This window comes from Orcinus orca, chromosome 7 (genome assembly GCF_937001465.1).
Source record: "Orcinus orca chromosome 7, mOrcOrc1.1, whole genome shotgun sequence".
Taxonomy (NCBI): Eukaryota; Metazoa; Chordata; class Mammalia; order Artiodactyla; family Delphinidae; genus Orcinus; species Orcinus orca.
In genome coordinates this window covers 42,173,563-42,200,097 of record NC_064565.1, presented here as the reverse complement: position 1 = coordinate 42,200,097, position 26,535 = coordinate 42,173,563, and the positions used below count along the sequence as shown (strand labels likewise).

The 26,535-nt window shown below is 40.0% G+C and overlaps 1 protein-coding gene across 7 annotated transcripts in view; it reads left to right on the top strand.

The window, feature by feature from the left end:
• The window catches only part of CACNB4 (calcium voltage-gated channel auxiliary subunit beta 4), a 270,883-nt gene that overhangs the window by 232,797 nt on the left and 11,551 nt on the right, over positions 1-26,535 (top strand). For all 7 annotated transcript variants that reach the window (XM_049712720.1, XM_004276808.4, XM_049712723.1 and 4 more), the window contains 3 exons: positions 7,932-8,041; positions 13,343-13,494; positions 15,991-16,086. In XM_049712720.1, the coding sequence (XP_049568677.1) occupies positions 7,932-8,041; positions 13,343-13,494; positions 15,991-16,086 (358 nt within the window). The remainder of the gene's footprint in view (positions 1-7,931; positions 8,042-13,342; positions 13,495-15,990; positions 16,087-26,535) is intronic.

Here is a 26,535-nt window from a genome sequence, read left to right as displayed (position 1 = left end):
GGAAAATTATCCATTTGTTTTATTTATATGTATGTGTTAGTCTTTATTTTCTCACTTGTTAGTGAACTCATACCAAGCTTATGTTTATAAAAAATAATGAAAATATAGAATATTTCTGACAAATATGGTGCCTCACTGGTCAAGATGGGTAGTATCATTTGGGAATTGTACGTGTGCATGCATGTATGCGTGTGTATCATATGAAGGTATAAAGTACTGAATTTCCTTAAAAGAAGAGCGCAAGAAATGTTTTCATCATAAGTTTCCAAAAATGACTGTTTTGTAGGGAATAGTACTTCTTTGGATGTTCAGTTCTGGGTTTGTTTTACTAGAAATTTCATTGCTATTTTATGGGTTTCTTTTGTATATATCCTATCCCCCTATGACCCATTATCAACAGGGCTCAGTCTTTAACCATCAGAAAATTTTATCATTTAAGTTTTGTGGAAAATATCTGGAAAGAGTTTCTGTATTTTGCAGAGAAACGGTAAAAAGTCCATACTGACTCAATACTAAGTACCAAGCTCTTTCACAATTCAGAATGCACTCCATGTAAAAATAACCACGTGCAAATACCTGAAGACTTATTAGAAATGAAGAAAACTTAGTGTGTGCTAAGTATGGTTAAATGTATCCAGCTTACCAAATATTTAAGTATTTGAAGACATTTTTAAAATATCCACAAATAGATTTTTCTTAATATGGTATTTTAAGAAAAAAGCAAACATGATAATGCTTTAAGGACAAATTGTATGCATTTGTCAAAAGAAAAACCTTCTGGATAATTGTGTTTGAAATATTTGTTAGTTTCTGGGACTATATACAAAGAAAATAAACTGAGATTTTAGTTCCAATAATTGAGATTTTAGTTCAAGAAAGCAGAATGCTTCAATGCCATTATATGAATTCCTAAGTATCTTAGTACAGGCCAGGCTGCCTTAATAAGTAGAGCCCAAAATATGTAATGAATCAAACACAATGGAAGCTTAGTGTTGCTCATTTAATAGTCTGAGGCAGGTGTTCCTCAGCTGGGAAGGTGGGTAGTGTGGAGGAGGGAAGGACTGGGCAAAATGTTTGTCCTGCCTGTCATTTGGGACCCTTGACCTGGGGTTGGTCTCTCCAATTAGCTGTAGAGAGAGGAGCAAGCTGGCCTGGAAGTGACTTCACATCATTCTCACATTTCATTGGCTAGAACTTAGTCATGTGGCCACACCTAATTGCAAAGGAGGCTGGGAATTACAGTCTAGCTGTGTGCCCAAGAGGAAGAGTAAATGGATTTTGCTGAACAAATAATAGTCTGCCACATTTATCTAGTGGACACAAAGGGCTTAATAAGAAAGTCATGGATGTATCCTATTCTCTGTTTTTTTGTTTCTGTTTTTTTTTTAAATAGGCAGAGAATGAAGTAATTTCAGAGAAAACAAGTGAAAAGCACTGAGTACTAGACTCTTGGAGTTGGAAGGAAATGTAAAAGTCCTTTTAGGCTAATCTCTTATGTCCCCAAACCACAAGTAGATGGATAACCTTCTTCTGTTGGAAAACTTTTAACTACTGGGAAATTACTTCTTAAAAAAGCATTACAAAGAAACAGCTGAACTCTGACTCGTTAAGTTAATAATATCGGTGTTGGTCCTTGCCTCCGATGACAGACGCCATCACCCTTACCCTCATGCAGCTCTCCCTGGGTTGGCCGCAGCTGACATGCCTGGCTCAGTCAATCACACTTCCTTCAGCTGTGCTTAGAGTCACATGGTTCTAACCTGCAGTGCCTTTATTTAAGGAAGTTCTGAGAAGTGCCTCATCCTGTGGCCCCATAATAGCCCTTGAGCTGAACAAATGCCATCCTATACGCAATCAGCTTCTGTTAGATTGTTTTGGTCCCCACTTAACATCCCTGTAAGCAGCAGTATAATTAAAGGTTTGAAAGGTAGGACCTATGGAAAAGAAGAAAGGAATTATTATAATTTAGCAAAGAGAAAGTGAGTGACTTAATTACTGCCTTCAAGAATGAAGAATCTGAGGTTCTTCCTCAATCTTCAGACCCAAAAAGAGGAAATGCATTTAATTGTAAGAGCAGAGATTTACCAGCTAGAGTTACCTGATTCACCAAGCACTTGTACACACTATTGAAGTTGGTTTTAGTAGAAATAGAATTAAAATTTCAATGCCAAGTGTTCCATGGGGTCTGATGGCACAGCAGAGGGCCTGGAGATATGAGGAAGAATACAGCAGCAGCAAAAGTAATAGCTGGAGAAAGAGACTCAGCCCTAGAGAGATCTGATGTTTGACAGAGTTGGAGAAAGCTAGATATTAAAAGTGGGAGTAGGAGAGTGGATTTGCTTTCAAATTAGAAGAGGCCAGTGTAGCAGAAAAATGATAATGAATTCGTTGGTTGAGTATATAGAGAGAGACTTTGGTAAGGAAGAAGAAATGTGCAATGTGGATACACAATGACTCTGACATGTCTGCTGTGTGGGGAATATCCTTACATTCTGAGCCATGACAATCTGCTGTGTTATGTTTTACCAATTAATAAAAGGAGAGAAAACAACAAATAGTCTTTAATTGAAACCAGCCAAGAGAAGAATTACACAGTGGGCTTTTGCACAGCAATACAACATAAACAATATGTTCTAGTGGAAGCCTACACAATGTTTTGTTGGCTATGAATGCAGTAGGTCAGACAAAATAGGATAAAGTCTTTTCTTTTTCAGAAAGAGCCTAAAAAGCAAAAACAAAAAACAAACAAAAAAACAACAACAAAAAAAAACACGGCTAAAAGACTTGCTTCTTCAATACCGTTTTTCAGATCTTGGCTAAAAAATAATTCAACAAATTGGATTAAAATCCAACATTGACTATTACAGAATCATATGCTTATTTTTTTATGATACCTTAGAAATTATTTGAATCAGTTTAAAGCTACTTACTTATTTTACAATTTTATTGTTATTGTAGGGCCTAACTACAATCTATGTAAGAAAAATGGAAAGCACAATACTAAATACTTCCTGAGGGAACCCCTGTACATGTGGATCTCCACACATAGTGACAATTCCTATGCACAGATCATAAACTAAGTGAGCCTAACGAGCTGCTACAGTGGCACCAGCCTGGCAGGGACAAAGTGGATGCACAGTGGCATGGAGCTTTTCTCTCTTCATTTAACACCACAAACATTCAACGGGGATCATCCTTTCAGATGAGGTTTGTTCAGCGTGTTGAATCTACCATTCATAGGCTGAACAGCAAGCAGTCAAACCAATTGCAATTTGTTGACCTATGCTAATCATTTCAAATCCCAACAAAGTTGTAACTTTAGGCTTTTTGACAACTGGATCAGATCAGCTCTATGGCAGTTATAGGACACTTTGTAACTGACATGATTATGGCCCCAAATCATAAATGAACATACAAATAGGATCTGAAGCTATTAGCCAAGGAATGCTTAAAAAAAAAAAAGGTTTGAGAAATAATTTGAAGAAAGGAGGCTAAGAATATAATTTAGGGAGACTCAAAGAAGTAGTATTTATTTATAAAAGGAAATGGCAAGAGCTGATGCTATCACAAAGCAGCCAAGACATGGAAGATTTGCAGTCAACAAATGGGAAAGAACAATACAGTGCCTTCTGTTTCATAACCAATATCATCCTCTTATTGTCTCCTCCTCCTACTCTCTATTCAAATGCAGACTCATCAGTGGACACTCAAGCACTAGAGATAATTAATTGAAAACTAATGCCAAATATGATTTTTCAAATTAGCAGATTTTGATTGCAACATGTCTGACCTTATTCTCCCATCCTCAAAGTATATATAAATTTCACAGACTCCAAGAATGGGAGAGTTCATGGTAGACTGCTACTTTTTTTTTTTTTTTTTTTTTTGCGGTACACGGGCCTCTCACTGTTGTGGCCTCTCCCGTTGCGGAGCGCAGGTTGCGGAGCACAGGCTCCGGACGCGCAGGCTCAGCGGCCATGGCTCACGGGCCCAGCCGCTCCGCGGCATGTGGGATCTTCCCGGACCGGGGCACGAACCCGTGTCCCCTGCATCGGCAGGCGGACTCTCAACCACTGTTCCACCAGGGAAGCCCGACTGCTAACTTTTGAGGATAGAATATAAAGAAACTGTCTCCTTCAAGTCTCAAATCTCCAACAGCTACCTTGTATACATTATATATGTGCCTATCAACATAGGACACTATGAATAATTATTTAAGAAAGCACTTTTATATATTACCTGGTTTGCTCCTAATGACAATCCTGTGAGATAATTCAACAAAGCCACTATCACCACTTTATTGATTATGATATTGATGCTCAAAAGATGGCATGACTTGACCATGGTCACACAACCAGCCAAGAGGAAGACCCAGGAAGAGTACCGAGGTCTACATATGCCTTCCATTCCTGTTCTCCTGACAGTTTGCTGTCTGATCTTTGGAATGTTTTCCCTTTGTGAAGGAAGTCTAAGCGTTTTAATAAAAACTAATATACTAACAAGGTTGCATATTAGATGTGGCAAGGGTAGAGTTTAAAAGGATCTTTAGCTGTTCTATTATCAACATGGAAATACTAATTATTGTTGAATGTGTGTCTCACCTAAGAGTAATGTCTTTCCATAGAAAAATCACAGAAAACTAATACTCATAGCACATGATGGACTGCAGAAATAATGAATTCCAAACCAGAAATAAGCAACAATTAGGGTTCAGATTTACTAGATTTAGAGATATATATACAGTCTGCTGGGGAACTGCACTTCTGTTAGTCTTTTATCTCCGGGCTAGTAATTACTGACACTACATCACAAAAAAGTTTCCAAGGGAACTTTTTAGAGATGTATATCAAATAAGATACATAGAAGTACTGAAAGAAACTAGAGGATATGAGTATAGCAAGAAAAGAAATAGAAAGGGTATAACTTTAAGTAAAAAAAAAAAAAGTAAATAGACTAGCATTTAATGATGAATGTAATTACATTGCTGGGGAGCCTTTTAAACAACAAAAAAAGTTTGGATTTGGCGTCTGAGTTTGATAATAGTAAGCATCTTTGCATGGAAAATAAAAACTCCTGCTTTGTCTTATTAGAGGGTTTCTGGAGCTGTGTCTGTCTTCTCCTGAGCTGTTTCATAATGTGTATTTTTATTAAGAAATAACCTATATTAACAAAGTAGCTGCTATTTTATTGACCAATAAAAGAAGAAAAAGAACCTTTTATTGTCCACACCTTTTCCTGGTTTGGGAATACATGAAGCAGGTTTTTTTTTTTTTCCATTTTTGTGTATGTGTGGTATTGTTTTGTTTTTTTGGTAAAACTTTGGATGTGTCTGAAAATGGCTTGGTAAAAGTGTGTTAAAACCCAGAAAAAAATAAGAGTGCACATCTGTTGATGATCCTTTCAAGTTTTAAGAACCAAGAGTCACTATTTGGCTAGTACAGAACTAGCAAATTTGATTTTCACTGAAGCAGAGTAGACTCTTTGGGCCCTCTAAAAATCATTATTCTAGAAGGTTGAATTCTGTCCCTAAACCAACCCACTTGTCTCCAGTCATATATTTGAATTGCTCTGGAAATTAACTGTATGTTTCTAACCAGCAACCCCATTCTTAAAACTACAAACAAAAACACCAGAAACTCAGAAATAAGCAAATCCTCTTCTGTAGGTACAAGGAGCTATGACCGCAAAGACTACCTATGAGATTTCATGCCTCAAGGGCAGCAGCCAACTGAGTAATGGAGACTCAGATGTGGGCTTCACTGACTCTAACCTGATTTAGATCTTGACCATCTCTCAGCATGTGGCCAAGATCTGCACTTGATGATGTGGCTGGTAGGAGATTCAGCGTTGCTGGAGAAGAAAACTGAAACTGTAAGAGAATTATGAGTCAGGTGACTAAGTACTGGCTTGGTGCTTGGGGACCTGTACTTTAGACCTTCTTAGACTCTAAATAACCATGTGTAACTTCCTCTCTGTGTCTCACTTTTCTTCTTGATAAAATGAAGAAGTGGGACTTCCCTGCTGGTGCAGTGGTTAAGAATCCGCCTGCCAATTCAGGGGACACGGGTTCGAACCCTGGTCCGGGAAGATCCCACATGTCATGGAGCAACTAAGCCTGTGCGCCACAACTACTGAGCCTGTGCTTTAGAGCCCGCAAGACACAACTACTGAAGCCCGCACACCTAGAGCCCGTGCTCCACAAGAGAAGCCACCGCAATGAGAAGCCTGTGCACCACAACAAAGAGTAGCCCCTGCTTGCCACAACTAGAGAAGGCCCACGTGCAGCAACAAAGACCCAACGCAGCCAAACATAAATTAATTAATTTTAAAGAATGAAGAAGTTGTACAGACCAGTGTTTTCCAATATCTTTTAGCAGTTGAACAAGTTCTTACAATGAAATCATAGATAAGCCCTGTGTAGAAAACGTAAATGCAGGGGTGTTTGCCTGGCATGGAGGGTCAGAAAGCTGGAGCCCTCCTGGCCTACTCAACCCCCATTTAACATTCTCAGTAGCCCAAGATGTATTTCACAAAATTCTTGATTTCTTCAGAAGACAATTTGAAGATGCCTTGAATAATTTATTAGAGCCTAAAAAATTCTAAGAAGTTAAAAAATTTTAAACTTCCTGACCATCTATAGCTTATATATACAACAATGCAAACAAGGAGTACTTTGCTTTAAAAGAGCACCAGAACTTTTGCACAGCCTGTTGCTTTAAAGAAATCATTTCCAACCATTTATGAAAAGGACTATTTTAAACTCTCCCCAAGGATTCAGGTCCCTGAAGTCAGGTGAAGAGTCTCCTGAGAGTGATGACAGTGTTGTCCCCAAATAGGTGTGAGATGACATATGGCTCAATAATTGTTGCTAACTCTACCCTCTTCCCTGCTCCACCAGCTAGAGGCGTTTGAAAGTGGGGGAGAATAAGTGCAGTGAGTACAAAAGGGAAGGGGCGGGACTCTTCTTGTCTCCTTCCTGGAACTCTGCCAAGTTTTGGAGATAAGAATGAAGAAGGGCCCATGATGGCAGTAGCTGGCTTAGAGAGGCATTCTTTGCATTCTGCAGGGAGATCATAATCTGAAGTTGTGCAATCCCAGCTTAAAATAAAGAATTTTAAAATTATAAATTCCAGAGCTTCTCATCATATACAGATAGACCCCTGTCTCCGTTCATTTGCAGTGTCTCGGTTTTATTCTTGTCTTGCATGACTGCAAGATACTTTCTAACTTATGGAAATCCTGGAACAATCCTTATATTGCCTTCAGCAATAGTGTCTTATTACTGCCCACAATATGCATTCAAAGCAATATGCAAATATGCTGAAGAATCCTTGTGCCTGCCAAAGAGAAATCATATTTTTCATATTCTTAGAAATGAAACATTCCTTTGGGCCTGTGGCGAAATGCTTCATGTACCATGAGTTAACTGTTGAGCATCAGGAATGCAACACAGCTGATTGTCTTTGATGATTGGAATGAAGAGGATTTCCCCCTTTGACCAGCAGCATTGATGCACCTGGGCAGAGCATTTGCCGTTCCTGAAAGTCTTGTTCAAGAGCAAATCAACTGTGAATTGTGGGGAAATTGTATTGCTGCTTCCTAGAAAGAGCATGGTTTATTCGTATGTTTTGATTCCCTCCTGTTATGGTGTGTATTATAAGGAGAATTCGGCAAGGCAGACAATAGTGGAGGAAGAGCTGCATTTTTCCTGGAGTCTTTTTTTGTTAAATAGCCAAAACCTTCCTCCATTCTGCTCTGCCTGTATTTTAATGCTAGCGAAATCCTATTTAAAAATACTTGTGGCCAATGTTTATTATACTGTGGTTGCAGTATAGTATGTGAGGCGGTTATTAAGTACTGTGGTTATAAATCTCTTGGAGAGCCCCACGACATTTTTACTGGCTTGTTCTGTTCTGTGTTCCTATTCATAGGATATCAATAACAAGAGTGACAGCTGACATTTCTCTTGCTAAGAGGTCTGTCCTAAATAATCCCAGCAAGAGAGCAATAATTGAACGCTCAAACACTCGGTCCAGCTTAGGTAAGATGTTCAAATGTGGTACTGCGCTCTCAGACCGGGGTGACACATGTTGCATTTGTGAATGTCTTTCCAATTTGCCCATTTTCCCCATTCTGAAGGGGGAAGCGCTGATTAACTGACAAGAAGGCTAGCCATGGAAAAGCAGGGAGCAGAGTCCTGCAGTAGCCTGAGACTCCTCTTTCTCAGCTCCAGTCACTTAGCTAATTAGTAGTCTGGTAGGAAGAATCCTCAACAGGTTGTCCTCCTCTGTTACTGCCTCAGCACGCGAAACCACTCATCCCTGCTTTGCCTGAGCTTCTCAATGAGGCTAATGATATCTGTCATACCCAAGTCACAGCTGACATGAAAGGAAATGAGATGTCCACCTTTCCCAGATCCTTAGAAGGAAGCTAGATAATGATGTTCTCAGTGTGGTTTCTGCTGCCAGCTGGTGCCCAGAGTAGTCACATCCTTAAGTGGAAGTAGCAACCACCATTAATACCGTTCAGGGAGTTTAAACATGTCTTTCCTGGTGAACCGATCAGAAAGCATCCTGAAATTCACCACGATGGAGAAGAAAAAGCACTATATGTGATTAGTTCCGTCAAGCCATGCAGGAGCAAGGCTGTGGAGGATGGATTCACCAACCACAGAAGTGGGTCCAGGCCGCAGGAGAATCATATCACTCATCTCAAAAGCCTGTTTGTGGTTTCTATGGTGGCCCAGAGTGGTGTAGTCCACTTATAACTCTCTTTTGCATTCACATTCTGAGGGCAACTTGTTTACTGCCCTATTCCTCATGGACAGAGTAGGAAAGACAGGGTTTTTCTATGCCACTACACTTTTTTAAAAAACTACTTAAATGAGCTCTGTAGGTAATAGAAAACTTTTTCTAAAATTAGGGTTTCTAAGATAGATTGCATGCCCAAATATCCCATCAAGTGTCCATTGAAGGCTATGCCAAGAATTGTGCAGATGGAAAGAGATGAGTGTCATCTCTATTCCTGGCCTGGGATTGGCACATGGTAATTGCTCAATAAATGTTTGTTGGATGGCTGCTTTTTGAAAGAATGCTGAACCTACAAAATGGGACAGTTGTCAGCATTTGTGAGAGCAGGATCCCAGACATCGGTGGTTCCTTCTTTAGTTCTGTATTTAGAGCCTTCCACAGACAGAGTGAAACACTCTTAAAGGCACAGTATTTTGACCTTCAGGGGTGTTGATGGCAGAGTTGATGATGATAAATCAGATTAGGTAACTGACTAAAGTAGTATATCATGGGTGACAAGGATACCAAATTAGATTGAAGGTTTCTCAAATAAGCATGTGTTCTCTGTTCTCCTGTCTTCCACCCTCCTTTCCACTCCTCACAGTGCCTTTGACTCTTAACCATTCCTTCCTCTGATGTATAATGAGAGGCTAAAGGACACTTAAAAACATAAGCTAGGTTGCCTGACTTTTTCAGCCATCTTGCACCAGCCTAGAGTGTGATGGGCATTCTGTGAGGTCATTCCATATCACCTATGTAGTCACCTGTTGTCAGAGTGGGTGCAGTGGGGTTGGTGTAAATATTGAGGAGGAAACAAGGTAGATATCAGTTCACTGGTTTTCCTTTTTACTCTGTAAAGTCATAACTCCCACAACCATTGGAGATAATTTAATGGCAGCCTATTATAATAACCACTATGTGAGCCACTTATGCCCATTTGTCTGCTTGTTAATGCACATGTGTAGATTGTTTCATCAAATGTTTATTGAACACTTGTTACTGCCATGCATTGTACCAGACTTAGGAAGTACAGACATAAATAAGGCAAAGTATCTTAGCCACAGGCAAACAGAAAAAAGGGAGTGATGGTTAAAATACTGTGTGATAATGGAATTATGAGCAAAGTACTAAAAGTATAAAGAAAGAAGGGTAGGGAGTAAGAGGCGTCTGAGAAGACTTCACAGAAGTTCTTTTTGAGCTGGTTCTTAGGGCAGTCAACAATGTACAAAGGCATTGACATATAAACACTGTGTGGTTGAGAAACAAGTTGTTTTGTGCAGAGCATATTTAGAAAAAGGAAGTAGGGGGCATGATTTGAGAGCAACAGAAGAGACTGAAAAAATAGATCGAGGCCAGTATGTTAAGGCTTTAGTACGCCTTGCTAAAGAGACCCCAAAATAGATTCCACAAAATGTTGATTTTAAAGGATACTAATAGTATGTTTTCCGCAGTCAAATAAATTTGAAACTTATGGATTAAATAGCTGTCAGATTTCTTCACTGCAACACTTCTTAGAGGCATTAAGATAAAGAGGGTAATGTACATTTGAAATTGCAAGAGAAACTATTATAGCATGTGATATCTCCCTTGCAAAAAAAACCCTTCTTTGCATAGGCTATCTCATGAGATTAGTGATCCAGGGTACTGCCTTTGGAAAATGTTGCTTTGGGCCACAGGGAGCCATTGAAGTAGTTTAAGCCTTTGGATATAAGAGAAAGGGCACAGGTGACAGAGATGCTGGGGAGAGGTGGGTCCAGACCAGTTGTGGTCAAGTTATAGAAGTGTTCACTGAGGTCCCTCCAGGTTCATGGTTCATGACTTCTCAGAGTTCATTTGTCTGGAATAAGATCATGATAAAGCTTTGATTGGAATCAGCCTGGGTAGTCAAGATTGTTGTGTTTGGTTAAAGTTTTTCTTTAAAAGAACTGAGCTGTGTAGGTAAATATGTCTTCCTCACACGTATAATTTATTCATTGTATTCCATATACCTATTATCCCAATATTGGACCCACTCCAGTATATAGGCTGGACCTCTGCAGCCTCCTGGCCTGCTCTGCCTGAGTACCTCTCTGTTGATACCCATTGCCCAAGTTTTGTTTGGTTAAGCTGTAGGTGTGCCTGCCCTTGGTGCTTTCACTGCGCTTTCACTGCCAGGCCCGGGTTCAACCCCTGGTCCAGGAACTAAGACCCCTCAGGCTGCGTGGCGTGGCCAAAAAAACTCCCAAAAAACACCACACTTGCCTCATGGCTGGTGCAAAGTAAATAAGGCCCAGGTGTCTGAATTATTTACACAGAGACTCAGAGTGCCTCACGGGTTCTTTGTACCAGCGCAGTCTACTTTGCGTCACTGCCTTTTTGCTACTTCAGAAAATATTGTATTCAGATTTTAAGTTTAAAGCAAGGTAGCCTTGTTCTAGTACAGTCCTGGCCAGGAGTTACCTTAAACCAGTGGCAGTTTAATGAAAAAAGGAAAAAAAAATGAAACTTACTACAATAAAAATAAACTTTACTCTCCAAACTTCTCTCATTAAAAAAATCTTTCTGTTTCTGACATGAATAAAAAGGGACAAGTAGGTTGTTTTTACTAATAAATGTAGAAAGTATTTCAGAATTTTGCAAATAAGCCAAATTGTCCACATTCTTTACATTAATATATTGAAAACTAGTCACCTTTCAGAGCAACATGAAATCTTTCAGGATATTGGTATTGGATAATATGAAAAATGACAGATATGTTGCTTTTTTTTTTACTTGAACAATAGAAATTTGTCTTCTCAGAGTCTGGAGGCTAGAAGTCTAAGATCGAGGTATCCACAGGGTTGTTTCCTTCTGAGGGCTGTGAGGAAGAAGGTGTTCCATGCCTCTCTGCTAGTTTCAGTTGGTTTGCTGGCAATCTTTGGCATTCCTGTCTTATAGAAGCATCACCCCAGTCTCTGCATCCATCTTCACGTGGTGTTCTCCTGTGTGTGTGCCTGTCTCCAAATTTCCCCTTTTTATAAAGACACCAGTCATATAGGAGTAATTCCCACCCTAATGACCTCATTTTAACTTGATGATCTCTGTAAAGACGATGTCTCAAAAATAAGGTTACATTCTGAGGTACTGAGGGGTTAAGACTTCAACATATGAATTTAGGGACGATACAATTCAACCCATTATGGGAGGGAAATCAGAGAACATGTTGAGAGTCAGAAGTTGAACTGAACAGCCTCTACTGGGTTCTAATGACTCTTTAAATTCATACTTCTTACACAGATCATGCATTAAACACCAGTGGTTTTGTGGGAAATAAGAATTTTATGCTATTAGCAAAGCCCTAGAAAATAGAGTTACATGATAGTTTTGAGCATTCATGATCCCACACACCCTGTCAATCTGTCTGGTTATGGAAGGGAGAATTTTTGGTGGGTAACATGAACTTGAATTTATACTGAATAAGCAAAACAAATCACGGGATTCTGGTACAAACTCTTTTCAATGAGGATATTTAGAGCAACATCAACTTTTTCCTAGGCCATCTTGGAAATAATTTAAATTAGGTAGCTTTGTCTACTCTATGTAATTTGGATAAGATTACAACATTGGTAAGTCATGCTATAGCCAAAAATGAAAATAAGCAAAAAGCAAACAAGATCGTCTCTCTTAAAATTAAATAGACTAATTCAGACTGTGGACATGATCAATAAATCAGGTGATTTATAAAAATATATATTAAAAAGCTTTTTATATTTCAGAAAGCCATATTATATTTTTATAGATAATCTGCTTAATCTTTGCTTAAAAAATAGCTGGATTGCTTTTGACATTGAAAATAACTAGATTTTTCATTTGACCAGATTCGTGCACAGATTCAGGTCAGTTGGCTATTACAGCAAGCCAAGTAGATTTGCATCTAAATGCATTGTGGCACTTTAATATAATTGATCTTAAGTTGTTTTTTGTTTTTTTATTTTAATACTGAAGATAATTATGCCTTAGAACAAGTCCACTGGCCCTAACACTTGAATGAAGACTTAGCAATATGCTAGTTGTTAAGAGTAGATCCAGAACATTTAACAGGGATACAAAAATGTGCATATCAGTCAAAATAGATGAGTTGTGAGATGTTAAAAAACATATCCATAAAATATTAATATGGAAGTTGTTGATTGGTAGGCGTATTTCAGCATAATTTGCTTTCCATGTGATGTTGCTCTGCACATGTATTTCGATTGCTTCCTAAAATGTAGTTGCAGCTTCTATAGCTAAAATAAAAGTTCTTTAGAACAAAAGCACAATCAAAACCAACATAGCTATGTAAATAGCTAAATATTAGGGTAAGCATAAGAAGCAAATCAAGAGAGCCTTCTCAATTTTTTCCACCAACTCTTTGGTTTTATGTAAAACTCAACCCATCTCTCTTTAGAAAAGATCTTAAGTTAGACAGGACTATGAAAATTCAAAATGTTCTGTTTTGCAATGTAGGCTAACATCTGAAAGAGGTACTATTTTTTAAATATAGGAACTAATTAATAAAAATACCATGACCTGTTATTTGATGTTTCTCCTTTTAGCGGAAGTACAAAGTGAAATTGAAAGAATCTTTGAGTTGGCAAGATCTTTGCAACTGGTTGTTCTTGATGCAGACACCATCAATCACCCAGCACAACTTATAAAGACTTCCTTAGCACCAATTATTGTTCATGTAAAAGTCTCATCTCCAAAGGTAATCAGCTCATTTCTGTCTTAAGGGTTAGAAGCTTGTTTCTTCTGAAATATTTTTTGCTCTGTGCATTTTTATTAGTGGGCAAGGAGAATGTCTTGTTGAGACCCTTTTAATGAGCAGTTTTTAATTCACCTGTTCTGTACAGGTTCTAGAAATTTTGAGATAGCACATAAAGAATTGTTTATTCCTTCAAGAAGCTCAGTGTCTATTGTGGTTCCCAAACTGGGCAGTTATGCAAGAGTATAATAAAAACAAAAAGAACTAAGGTGAGGAAAAGTAAAGTCTGGCTTTTCAGAGACTTTAGGTTCTATCTTGGTAAATCTCTTAGGTAATATTGATTCTTGTATCACCTATGTTCTCGCCCCAGTTGAGAAAGTACATAGTTCAAGAAGTACACATATATGTAAAGCAATTATACTCCAATAAAGATGTTAAAAAAAAAGTACATATATATTTATCATATAAGTCAAACATCACTGTATAAAATCTCCCATGGAAACTTTATAGACCCTTAATTTGTGCTTAGGTTGGGTTCTTCAAGGAGTATAGTTGTTCTGTGGTTGAGCACAATGTCATATCTGCCATGTATCTTTATGCCAATGGGGGAGATAAAAAAAAAGTGACACAGCCTCAAAGTGGTCCCTTTTGACTTGGGTGTTCTTTAATTTTAAAAAGTGATGATGGGCCAGGGCGGTAGTGGGGGGAGAGATAAATTGGAAGATTGGGATTGACAGATACGCACTACTATATATATAAAATAGGTAACTAGTAAGGACCTACTGTATAGCATAGGGAACTCTACTCAATACTCTGTAATGGCCTATATGGGAAAAGAATCCAAAAAAGAGTGGATATATGTATATGTATAATAGATTCACTTTGTTTACACCTGAAACTAACAGAACATTGTAAATCAACTATACTCCAATAAAAATTAAAAATAAATAAATTTTAAAAAATAGATTATGCATTTATAAAAACTAAGAGTACAATGAGATTGCTTTTAAAAATAAATATCGAGGGCTTCCCTGGTGGCGCAGTGGTTGGGAGTCCGCCTGCCGATGCGGGGGACGCGGGTTCGTGCCCCGGTCTGGGAGGATCCCATGTGCCGCGGAGCGGCTGGGCCCGTGGGCCATGGCCGTTGGGCCTGCACGTCCGGAGCCTGTGCTCCGCAGCGGGAGAGGCCACAGCGGTAAGAGGCCCGCGCACCACAAAAAAATAAATAAATAAATAAATAAATAAATAAATAAATATCGAAATTTGAAAAAAAAAAGTGATGATGGGGAATTCCCTGGTGGTCCAGTGGTTAGGACTCCATGCTTCCACTGCAGGGGGCATGGGTTCAATCACTGGTCGGGGAACTAAAATCCCTCATGCCACGTGGCGTGGCCAATAAATAATTAATTAGATTTTAAAAAGTGATGATGTTCTAAAAAGTTAATATGAAATGGATACCCTTGGGCGGTACTACCTTAACAATCAGCTTCTTTTCAGTGGCCCTAGGAGTGCATTTTCTTGCTTAAATGCCAATTCAACTTCCAGCCAGAACAGGGGTCTCCTCTCACAGGTAGAGAATGTGCCCTTCCCAATGCTTCTGAGCTTCTCAGCCTTCCATCTCTACAGGCACTGGTTCTGTGCAGGATGAGCTTGGGAATCTTGACCAAACCAGGACCTTTGGGGAATCATTAAAATCGATTGAAAATGCCTTGAGCACTTGGAGTCTCTTTGACCCAGAACTGAAGGGGATTCAAGCACCCTTACTGCAGTGGAATAGATTTCAACCCCTCTCGCCCCAGTCACCGTGGGCTCCATAAGTGCAGGAACGGGGACTCCTGTGGATATATGTGCTGAGATATCATTGAGCCTCATAGATTAGTAGTAGTTGGGGGGAAGGGTCTTACTTCAGCTAAAAAAAATATTAAGGGAAAGATGGAAAAATACAGTTACAGCAGTGCCCAAAAGACATAGGTACATCCCTGGTTTATATGTAGCAATACACCAGTACAGATGTTCTGCCTAGATGTCGATCATGAAATTGTCCTTTAATGTAAGATTAGACTGGAATGCCTTAATTATCAGTGACACAAAGGGTCAAATATATGTAACTCTTATATTTATCTGACATTGAGATAGTGAACCAAAATATTACTGAACTAAATTTGGACATAAATGACCTGGTACAGATCAGTGCCTGCACTTTTGCAGGGCTCTCGTTGAAATCTCTGGGTAAAATCCAGGGTGGGAACTCCAGATCCCACCAAGACCTCACATGGAGCGAGAATAGGATGAACATGTCAAATCCACTATAACTGAAAGCTAGTGTAAGTGGCTGATGTCATTACAGAGTTTTTATATATATATATATATATGACTTGTTATATTGTATTTCCTCCCTATTAATACTCAGGCTAAATAGACTATGAAAAAAGGTCTGGATTTATTTGGTTTTCTTTCAGCTCATTGACAGTATCTCAGATTCATGTCTTCTTCTATCAGGTTTTACAGCGGTTGATTAAATCTAGAGGAAAGTCCCAAAGTAAACACTTAAATGTTCAACTGGTGGCAGCTGATAAACTTGCACAATGTCCCCCTGTAAGTACAATCATTTTTTTTGTCTTAATCATTCTTGACTAGTTAGGAGAGGTTGGTAGGTTTTGTTTTTATCATATTAGCATTGTCATTTTTATTCTAGAACGGTCACGATGATGGTATGTTGTCATATATCTAAAGGATTTCTTGGAGCAAACTGCTGCTGTCATGTTGGCTTACCCAGGCATCCAGAGCTGTGTGGTGTCTGCCACGTAATAAGAAATGAACTTGGTGTCCAGGGTCTGATGTCCTTACTGCCACCTTGATTGCCTTGCAAACAGTCAGCAAACTATTTAATGCAGTCATGTGGACACTTTTATGAAAAGAAAACAACAAATAAAACATACTGATTTGACTCCTTTAACTTTTCTGACAGAAAGTTCCTAGAGGCATAATAGATTATGACATTGAAAATTGAGAATTTATTAGAACTAGAAGAGCCCTGTGGTTATAGCAAATGAAAAGGTCAGGGTTAAGTAAGATGAAAAACCATATTAGAGCAACTTTTCTTCTAATGCCGTTACCAGAAAACAGCTGCTGAGTTCAAAGCTGAGCAAATGGCGAGGAGGTGGGGGGGTAGGGGTGGTGACTGCTACCGTGTGGGTCACCAATGTCTACACCTGCTCGGCTGACTTACTATTTCTGTGCCTGTGTTTCTCTGAAGGAAATAACTGTTTTTCCTACTGATTTAATTCACTAGATTTTGTTATATGCTTATGTAAGGATCATTCATGCTCTGTGGAATCATAAAATTCAATTCAAGTGTTTAGAGAAGCAACACAGCGTAGCTGTTAAAAGTACAGACTCTGGATCCAGACTGCCTGGGTTCAAATCCATACTAATCTACACTAAGGATTACATCCCTAGTTATGTAATCTTGAGCAAATACCTACCTCGTTGGTTTGGTGTAAAGTGTCAATGAATGAATGTGTAGTAGAGCTCTTAGAACAGTACCTAGCACATAATAAGCACCATCTAAGTGTTTCTGTTATAATTACTGGATGTACTTTGTGCTGTGCCATGCCTGTCAGGCTCTGCAAGGATCTGTGCCTGTCTGGTTCACTGTTGTGTCTCAAGTTCCTATCATACTAGGTCCACGATAAATATCAAATGAATGAAAGGATGTACAGGCAATAAGAGTACAGGGTAAGAATAAGGATGTACAGGCAATGCGTTCTCTTATTAGATGCTTACAATGGGCCAGACACTATGCTAGGTGCTTTATATAGATTATCTCTAACCCTCACAGTTACTATCTCTAACCCTCACAGTTACTTAGTAAGGTAGGGCAGTATTATCCCCATTATATAGTTGAGGTGACTGAAGACAGAGAGGTTAAGGGATTTCCTTAAGGTCACACAGCAAATTAGGATTAGATTTAGATCTGTCTGGCTCCAAAGCCAATTTTCTCCCCAATCGAACCCACCTATTCACACACACACACACACACACACACACACACACACACGCACGCGCGCGCACACACACACACACACACACACACACACACACACACACACACACACACACACACACACACACACACACACACCTGGTTATCTGCTTGCAGATAATTTGGATAGCCCGGAGTCTGGAGTCCTATTTTAAGTCTAATTGTAGTTAGACAGACACATTGCTGACTATTGAAGTCCACTTACACAATGGAATGTATGATTAAAGCACTGAGCGAATATAGGAGAATGTATTACCCAGTCCCTGACTCTAATGCGTCCCAGTTGAAGGAAGCTAACCTTATTTTAGCAGCTACCAAAAGACAGGAACTATGCTATTGTTTCCAATTTTTAGAACAGTTTTCTAAGGATAGTTATATCAGTTTGGGTCTTCTGGGAAGCAGACACTTAAGTGGAATTCAAAGTACAGATTTATTAGGGAAAATGCCTATGAGAGGAAAAAGGGAACAGGGACAGAACTGGCAGGGACAGCCTTCAGACCTGATGTAGTTCTGACTCTGTGAAAGGAAAAGGGGAAGGAAAAAGTGGGTAGGAGGAGCCTCAGACTGTGATGTAGCCTTGAGAAAATCTCCCACTTGGAGCTGGGGACTTCCCAGAGCACTAGAGGAGCCTCATGTTGGGAAGAAACATTTAGGCTCTAGTCCACGTGCTGTGCTCAGGTGGTGGCTGGGAGCAGCCTGGGGAGAGCAGGTCCTTGCTTGAATGCCCTGGTGGATCCCAAAGGCGCAGCAGCCCAAGGCTGTCTGCTGACTGAACTCAGCACAGCAGGTTCTCACTCCAGGGGAAGTCTCGGCATGCACCTCTATGACTGCCACAGTAGATAATACTATCCTTACTTCCTACAGGAGAAAGCTAAGTCCCCACTAAGAAATTTGTTGGAGGTCACAATTAATTGTTAATCAACTGTGCTCCAATATAAAAATTAAAAAAAAATAAGTGGGCCCCAAGATTCAACTGCTTTGTCTGACTCCGGCAAAGCTCTGTCCACCGTACTGCTCCACTGGTACACATAGCTGTGTAGTGTAGATGGATCTCTGGCCCCCAACTTCGATGTGCAAGAAATGGCTCATTTTCTACTTTGACCCCTTAGCCCACTGGGCAGGCAGGATGTTTAGCTAGGCTTGCAGCTGCCTTAACCCTAATCCAGGGCGGGCTGAACAAAGACAAAGGGTGGGGCTGGCGGGAAGTTGAGGGAGTGAGGGGGAGAGTTCCAATGCAGACAACCTATTCATTGACCAAATCCACGTGGTCCTTAAGGATGGAGGCTGTGCTGCATCAGACCTTATCGGGAACAGGGGGTCTTTGGCAAGGCTGGGAGACTCATAGCCCCTCCTCTCTGGGACATTGGCAAGAGAGCTCCCTTCTCTTCTCTGAGAGAGTGGAGGTATCTTCCTTTTTCCCCCCTCTTGTCACTATTAAAGGAACTCTCTGCTTTTGTTGTATCTAAAAGCATCCTCACCTTCTTTTGTTTCCAGAGACAGTTAGCACAAAATGTTTCCAACCAATTTAGGCTTTGGGGACACAAAATCCTGAAGGGGAAATGGAGAGCTGGCAATTTCCTGCCACAGATACCTCCCTCCCCCACCAGACAAGGAAGCACAGACCCTGCCACCTGCTTAAATGGCGGAAAATGAAGAGGGAAGGTACAAAAGGAAAAACACGAATTCATAGCTCAGATCTCATTGGCCGTGTCTGAGTTCACTTATGTAGAGATCCACACTGTGAGGGCAGCGCTGGTTCTGTGAGGTCCCAGACGTGGCGCTAAGATCTGTGGGAGTATGGGGAAGCAGATCTGGGGGGACTTGAGGGCAGTTAGGCCTGTGTAATTTCATTTGACACAGCAATCAGACTAACCCAACAGGAGGAAGGCATTTCACACATCTGCTCAAATGCAAATGCTGAGAAGAATGGGACGGCTTTCTAAGTAGAGAGCTTGTCTCTAATTGCCTTCAGTTGGTGGCAGGGATGCGGGTGGAGTGGGCTCTAGGACCTGATGTCAGGTGTCATGGAAGGAATCTCCTCTGGTGAAGGCTGAAAGCTATGGTAGCTAACATCCCTTCCCAACTCTGACACTCTGATTCTATCTAGATTTTGGAAGTGATCAGCACAGACATGTTATTGAAATCATGAGGGTTTAGAGCCCAGGGAAAAGGAGAGTATAAGCATAAGCAGAAGATATATCAAGTCAAGTAATATGCTTATTGTTTCAAAACATGATTAAGATGTTTCACAGAATGACATGTGGGCGCGTCTGAAGACGTGGTATCCATGTCTCCATATGGTTAAACCAGACAAACTCAAATATTTAGTCATTTCAATTCTGTGTAGCTCACCTACAATCAACCTTCTTGGCGAGAGCTAAAATACACTCAGCAAACATTATTTAAGCTTTAGGCCTGTTACCTTGCTAGGTGCTAGAGAGACAAAGGCACGTTCCTGCCTTCAAGGAGCAGATAGTCTAAAAAGGTTCCGTTGGTTGAGTCAACTCTTGGCAAACAATTTGTTAGGTCATAAATATCCTTGCAGATACTACTTTATAAATCTTTTTTAGATTAAAAGAGAAATTTCTATCAGGGTTTCTCCACAATTGGCACTGTAGGTTGAATAATTTTTTATTATAGGGACCTGTCCTGTATGTACATTGTAGGATTTTAGCAGCATCTCTGGCCAGTAACAAACCCCAAGTTGTGGCAACGAAAAATATCTTTAGACATTGTCAAATGCCCCTTAGTGAAAAACGTCACTCCTGGTTGAGAACCACTGGTTTAGATGAATATCTACACAAGTTTTGGTTAATAATGTTATAAGAAGTCTCAGTAAGTGATTCCTTGAGATGCATTTCAGGTGAACTGAACTTGTTCCTTTTTAATTTGATCTTTTTATGAGAATGAGTTTATTAACATTTATTCCTAATAATTACTAGAGAAAATAACTTGTGTCTTATTAAAATTGATGTATTATAGCTGCTGAGACAGTTGATAGTTGAGTATGTATACAGTACATGTTACATCTGAAATAGCTGGAACCAAGAAAAGATACGTGCACTTAAATGCACATAATACTGTGAGCTGCCTTAGGATGTGTCCTCGTGTCAGGAATCTCCAACAGCCTCATGCACTGCGAAGGCAGCTTTACCCTGTCATTATTTCAGCAGGGTAAACACTTCCTTGTTTTATATAATTGGTTCGATAACCTGGAATTCTAAACAAGCAGTCTGGATAAGCAAGGTTACCTTGTATTTAATATTTTCTAAACACTTTACATTATTAAACATGTTCATTTAATATTGTTTGAATAGCATTTGTAATGCTAAGAAGGAATTGTACACTCTATTTTGGCATTCACGAAAAAAATCTTTGGATTATAAAAACCAGTAGTAGTCTCAAAATGTATCTGCATTTGTCCCTACCCTACTTCAAGACCATAATTATCATTTTCATCCAAAGATGGGTGATCACTGTGTCATTTTAGTTCCTCTAGGAGAATTTGCAACTTGCTAAATTGGCCACTGCGTCTCCAATCTGAAAAGTCAGCAAATTACACTGGTGGAATCTCACATTGCTAAGAAATTAAAGGCGGCAGTCTTTAGAAAGGGAAGTCTAAAAGAGTACTGAAAAAAGTTGACTCTATAGCCAGAAAAATGAACTCAGGGACTATTGAAGCAAAAAGGGAACTTGGAAAGCACCCTGTGTAGTATTTCCTGGAGTGCGTTCTTCCCACTACAGGTTCCATATGCAATGTCAACAGGTGGAAAGCACTTCGGTACCAAAAATGTTTGAGAAAACACCTAAGTAAACAAATGTAGACTGGTTTCTTTACAACAAGAGCCTTAATGTGCTAATGAGCATTTTATAGCTCCATTAAGATAGGTCGTGTACAGTGCTTCCCCTGAATTTTGACTATAGAACCATTTTAGTGTTTCATGGCACAGTTCTAAGGAAAGTCTCATGTTACAAATGAGGGGACTGAAACCAAGAGAGGTGAACTGGCTTTCCAAAGGTCATGCACCTTGGGCAAAGCCAGGGTAAGATCTCTGTCTCCTCATCTAGCAAGACTTTAGAGAGTGAATGGCAACAGACGGGCTATTATATATTCTCCTGTAGAGAGAATCATGGGTTTCATGGGTGAGGCTTCTTCTAAGAGTGGGGTCAGCAAACTTTTTCAGTAAAGAGCCATATAGTAAATATTTTAGGCTTTGTGGGCCATGTGGTCTTCTCTGCCTTGGTAGCAGGAAAGCAGCCACACACAGTATGTAAACAAATACAAGTGTTCCAGTCAAATTTTGTTTATAGAAGCAGGAGGCAGGCCCAATGTAGCCAGCCCACCAAAGTTGCCATCCTTGTTCTAGGACAAGGTTCTGGTTACCTATTTCTGTGCAACGAACTACCCCAAAACTTAGTGACTTCAAATGACAACCACTTGGTGGTACTCAGCTGGTGGCTGACCTGGTCCCTTAGCAGGAATGGTTGGAAGGCTGGGCTCAGCCAGCTCCTCTCCCTCTCTGTGTGGTCTCAGGGCTCTTCCATGAGATCTTTCCAACAGGAATATGAGCTTCTTACGTGGCAGCTCCCAGGGCTCTGAGAGCAAGTATTCCACTCCCTTTAACTTAGATACTGGGCTTGGATATTGGCTCAGTATCACTTCCACAGCCTTCTGCTAGTCAAGGGAACGTAGAGGCTGCTCAGATTCAAGGAGAGGGGACATAAACCCTCCATCTCTATGCAGGGAGTGTCAAAGAACTTGTGGCCATTTTTAATCTGCCACAGACAGAAAGATGAGCTGGGAGGATGGGCTACTGAATAGTTCTATTCTGGAAGAGGGAGGAACTTTCCTTCATTGCCTGCTCTGGATTCACAAAAGAAAAGTTGGGATGGGGCTTCCCTGGTGGCACAGTGGTTAAGAATCCGCCTGCCAATGCAGGGGACACGGGTTCGATCCTTGGTCTGGGAAGATCCCACATGCCGCGGAGCAACTAATCCTGTACGCCACAACTACTGAGCCTGTGCTCTAGAGCCTGCGAGCCACAGCTACTGAGCCCGTGTGCCTAGAGCCCGTGCTCCGCAACAAGAGAAGCCACCTAAGTGAGAAGCCCGCACACCACAACGAAGAGTAGCCCCCGCTCGCTGCAACTAGAGAAAGCCCGCACGCAGCAGCAGAGACCCAACGCAGCCAAAAATAAATAAAGAAATTTATATTAAAAAAAAAAAGTTGGGATGCAGAAAGAAAAGGGGTTTGTGAGACTAGAACCCATAAGCCCTTTTCATATATGTATTTTTATATGACCAGCCTGAATTTGCATTTGGAATAGCCTTCTGTACACTATAGTGTTGGATTTCATTTTGCTTCTACCAGGTATTGGTGCCCTTTTCCTTTTCAGAGAAGTTGAAAATAGTACATTTTAAGAAGCGCAAAGTTCAAATTGCCCCAGTACTGTGGTCACAAGAGCTACGTAATGCATGGTGAGAAAAGCAGATAGGCAGACAATTGAATATATAAATGAAATGTAATCCTTTCATCCTACTTAGCTACAAGCTGGTTTGTGTTACCAAAAGCTGACCCTGGTTCTTTGAGCTCTGTAATTTTTCTGTGCGTATAAAATGACATTGACCGCTCTGTCTGCTAGAGGGGAGTGTGTCTCCTCCACAGTCTTGCAACCCTCTAACGTTACAGTAACCATGGTCATTCTCTTCTGTCACTCTTCATTTCCATTGCTGAATGGACTCAGATTTATTAAACACAGGAACTCCGAAGTGAGTGGCGGTGCTCAGTATCCTATCACAATAGTATTGCTATCATGGTAGTAATTTTCCACCGCCCTTTTCCAGTAATTTTATTTAAATTATTTAGAATTGTGTGAATTCACCTACCTGAAACGCCATCCCCATTGGTGCATTCATTATTACAGAGCCTCTGGATGGCATAGTTTAATTCACAACATTACTTTTGAAAAAAGAGAATAATTGATTTCAGATTCATGAAACAAGGCCACATGGGATCTAGTTTCTCTCAGTCCTAAGGCGACTACTCTTGCAGGAATTTCAGCCACCCAACTTAGATATACCGAGTTAGGGATACTTCAGTACTGTGATGTAAAGCATTGGATTAATATGGACTTAACAAAAACACTGGGTGCCTTTTCTGCAGACAGTAGCATGGGTAAATGTTGTTATAATCTTTGAAGAATAAGAGTGGACAGGATGGGAGTTCCCTGGCGGTCCAGTGGTTAGGACTCAGAGTTTTCACTGCCATGGCCCCAGATTTAATCCCTGGTCAGGGAACTAAGATCCCATAAGCCACACAGCGCGGTCAAATAAATAAATAAATAAAAAGCAGGACCATCTTTAAAAAAAAAAGAACGGACAGGATGGATGGGTGTGGTGAGAAAAATGTGGTTGGTTTCAGAATGAATGTCACAGATCATTAAAAGAGAGGAACTAGAAGAGGTCAAAGTCACTGTATTCTTTGCCTTCATGTTTTCCCCACCCATCAGTGTCAGGAATTCTGATTGTCTTTCCCTTTTGGCTCATTAAATTGGACACTGTGCCTGAAACTAACTGCTAGAACCCCATGATATTGGTAGGCTTTCCTTTATCCCCATGAGATCTCCTAAATCTTTCAAAATCCCTTTAACTTAGTTTCCTATCACTAGTTGACCAGTGAGTTGAGTACTCAGGAATTCAAAAGCTTTAATAATATAAAGAATACAATTTTAATATGAAAGAAACATTGGTTGGTTATTTTATAATTAGCATTGCATATTTGCCATTCAGCCATATTATTTCACTGAATAGTACTTGCCGGTCTTTTTTTTTTTTTTAATGGTGGCAGATTTAGGAGCTCTATATTCCAATAACAAAGAAGTAAAAGTATGCTCACCCCTATTATTTCTTTTTTCCACTTAGAAATAGGAAAGATGCCCCATATGAGGTTTTATCTCTGCACAACAAATAAATGTAAAGCAATGCGTATACCATGGGAGGGTTTGTATATATTTAATCCCCTGGCTAGCTAATATTCAGTAATGCACCAACTTTTTTAAAAAGTTAAGATTAAACTGCAAAATTAATTTCTAAGTTTTATAAACTTTTTATTTAAAAATGTTTAATAACAACTCCTAGATAAAACATATAAGAAATTATGTTTGTTTTAATGAAATTCTCCCTCTTTGCTAGAAAGTAGATATTTCACAGTCATAAAGAAAGACGTGCCCACTCTCTCTGTATCTTCCCTCCCAAGAGAATGTAAAAGAAATAAATGGAACCTGTTCCAGTTGTCAATGTAGAAACTGAAATGTGCTCCATTTTTTCTAAAAACTAGGGTGACTGACCATTCCATTTCTCCCCAGTTTTCCAGATTTTGGCACTGATAGTCCCAAGTACCCAGAAACACTCAGTCCCCGGCAAACCAGGATGGTTGGTTGCTCTAATTCAGGTGCCTTCCTTAGGAACGTTTGTGATACTCTATGAATGAAGAACTAGACAGATCTTTAAATACTTAAAAAAATTTTTTAAAGCTATTGCAGATTTTCTTCATTCCCATTTTATTCAGCTTCAATCTTTCCCTTTCTTCCCTGTCATTTTTGTTCTCTGGACCACTGGATAAGCTAGAGGTATGTTTTTCACTCTTGTTATTTCTAATGCTTTAGTTTTTCATTTTTCTGAAAGCGGTTGTCCAGAAAAGGGACCTACTCTGCCTGGTTTTCTGGTGATTTGTTTTGACTCCTCTGTTCACTCCTTATTTACTTTGGAAGCCACATTATTTCTGCCCACCTCAGCTGAAGAAAATACCCCATCACAAAATGTCGGAGGCGCGTGCTGTGTCTGTACGGTGCTTTGAAAACAGCTCAGCGTTACCCTTATCTCCGGCAGTCCCAAGAGCATGGTATCACTGAGTGGGTAATTGTTCACTGCCTGTGACTGTCCCATTACCCACACCCTCTTCTCCTGATTAGATAGCTCTCTGCATCCATATCCCATGCTGGAGGCTTCACGTATTACACAGTAAGGAGCTAGCTAGGCTTGAACATTTTTTTTTTAAATAAATTTATTTATTTTATTTATTTATTTTTGGCTGCGTTGGGTCTTCGTTGCTGCACCGGGGCTTTCTCTAGTTGTGGCGAGCAGGGTCTACTCGTCGTTGGAGCACTCGGGCTTCTCATTGTGGTGGCTTCTCTGTTGCAGAGCACGGGCTCTAGGCGCGCAGGCTTCAGTAGTTGTGGGCATGGGCTTCAGTAGTTGTGGTGCACGGGCTCAGTAGTTGTGGCGCGTGGGCTCAGTAGCTGTGGCGCAGGGGCTCAATTGCTCCGCGGCATGTGGGATCTTCCCGGACCAGGGCACAAACCCATGTTCCCTGCATTGACAGTCAGATTCTTAACCACTGTGCCACCAGGGAAGCCCAAACTTTTAAATTTATGAAAAATTGGCACAGCTGGTTTGCATAATTCATTCGGCTGCTTTTCGTTGAATTTCTCTTTGTATAATTAAAAAAAAATTTTTTTCTCCCTTATCCTCATTTCCTAACACTCTGGTCTAATCAGCTGTGTTATTTCCTAAAGAGTTGAAAAGAAAAATTGTCACAGATATCCAGGCTGTGAGATTACTCTTAGTTGGAAATAAGCCGCATATGTCAGTATTCATTCAGAGGCTGAAATTTGCTTTGCTCTGTGCTTTTGAAAGCCTAAAAGCAATTTCAGATCATCTTCTATCATATAGCTGTCTTTTTAGCAGTGCAAAAGCTTAGTTTCCTAGAAATGACTGAGGCTTCAGCAAACAGCCATGTGCTGATATATACAAATTCGATCCATTGGCAAAGAGAAGTACTTTATTAAAACTACTTGTAATTAAGTGTATGTTTAATTGTGTCTGAAGCCCTGACCATGTAACATGTGGAACAGCCAGGGAGATAAAAAAAACTCTTTCAAGTAACACTCTGCAATGAGGGCTGCTTACCTTGTTTTACCCTCTCTGGACTTTGCAATCCT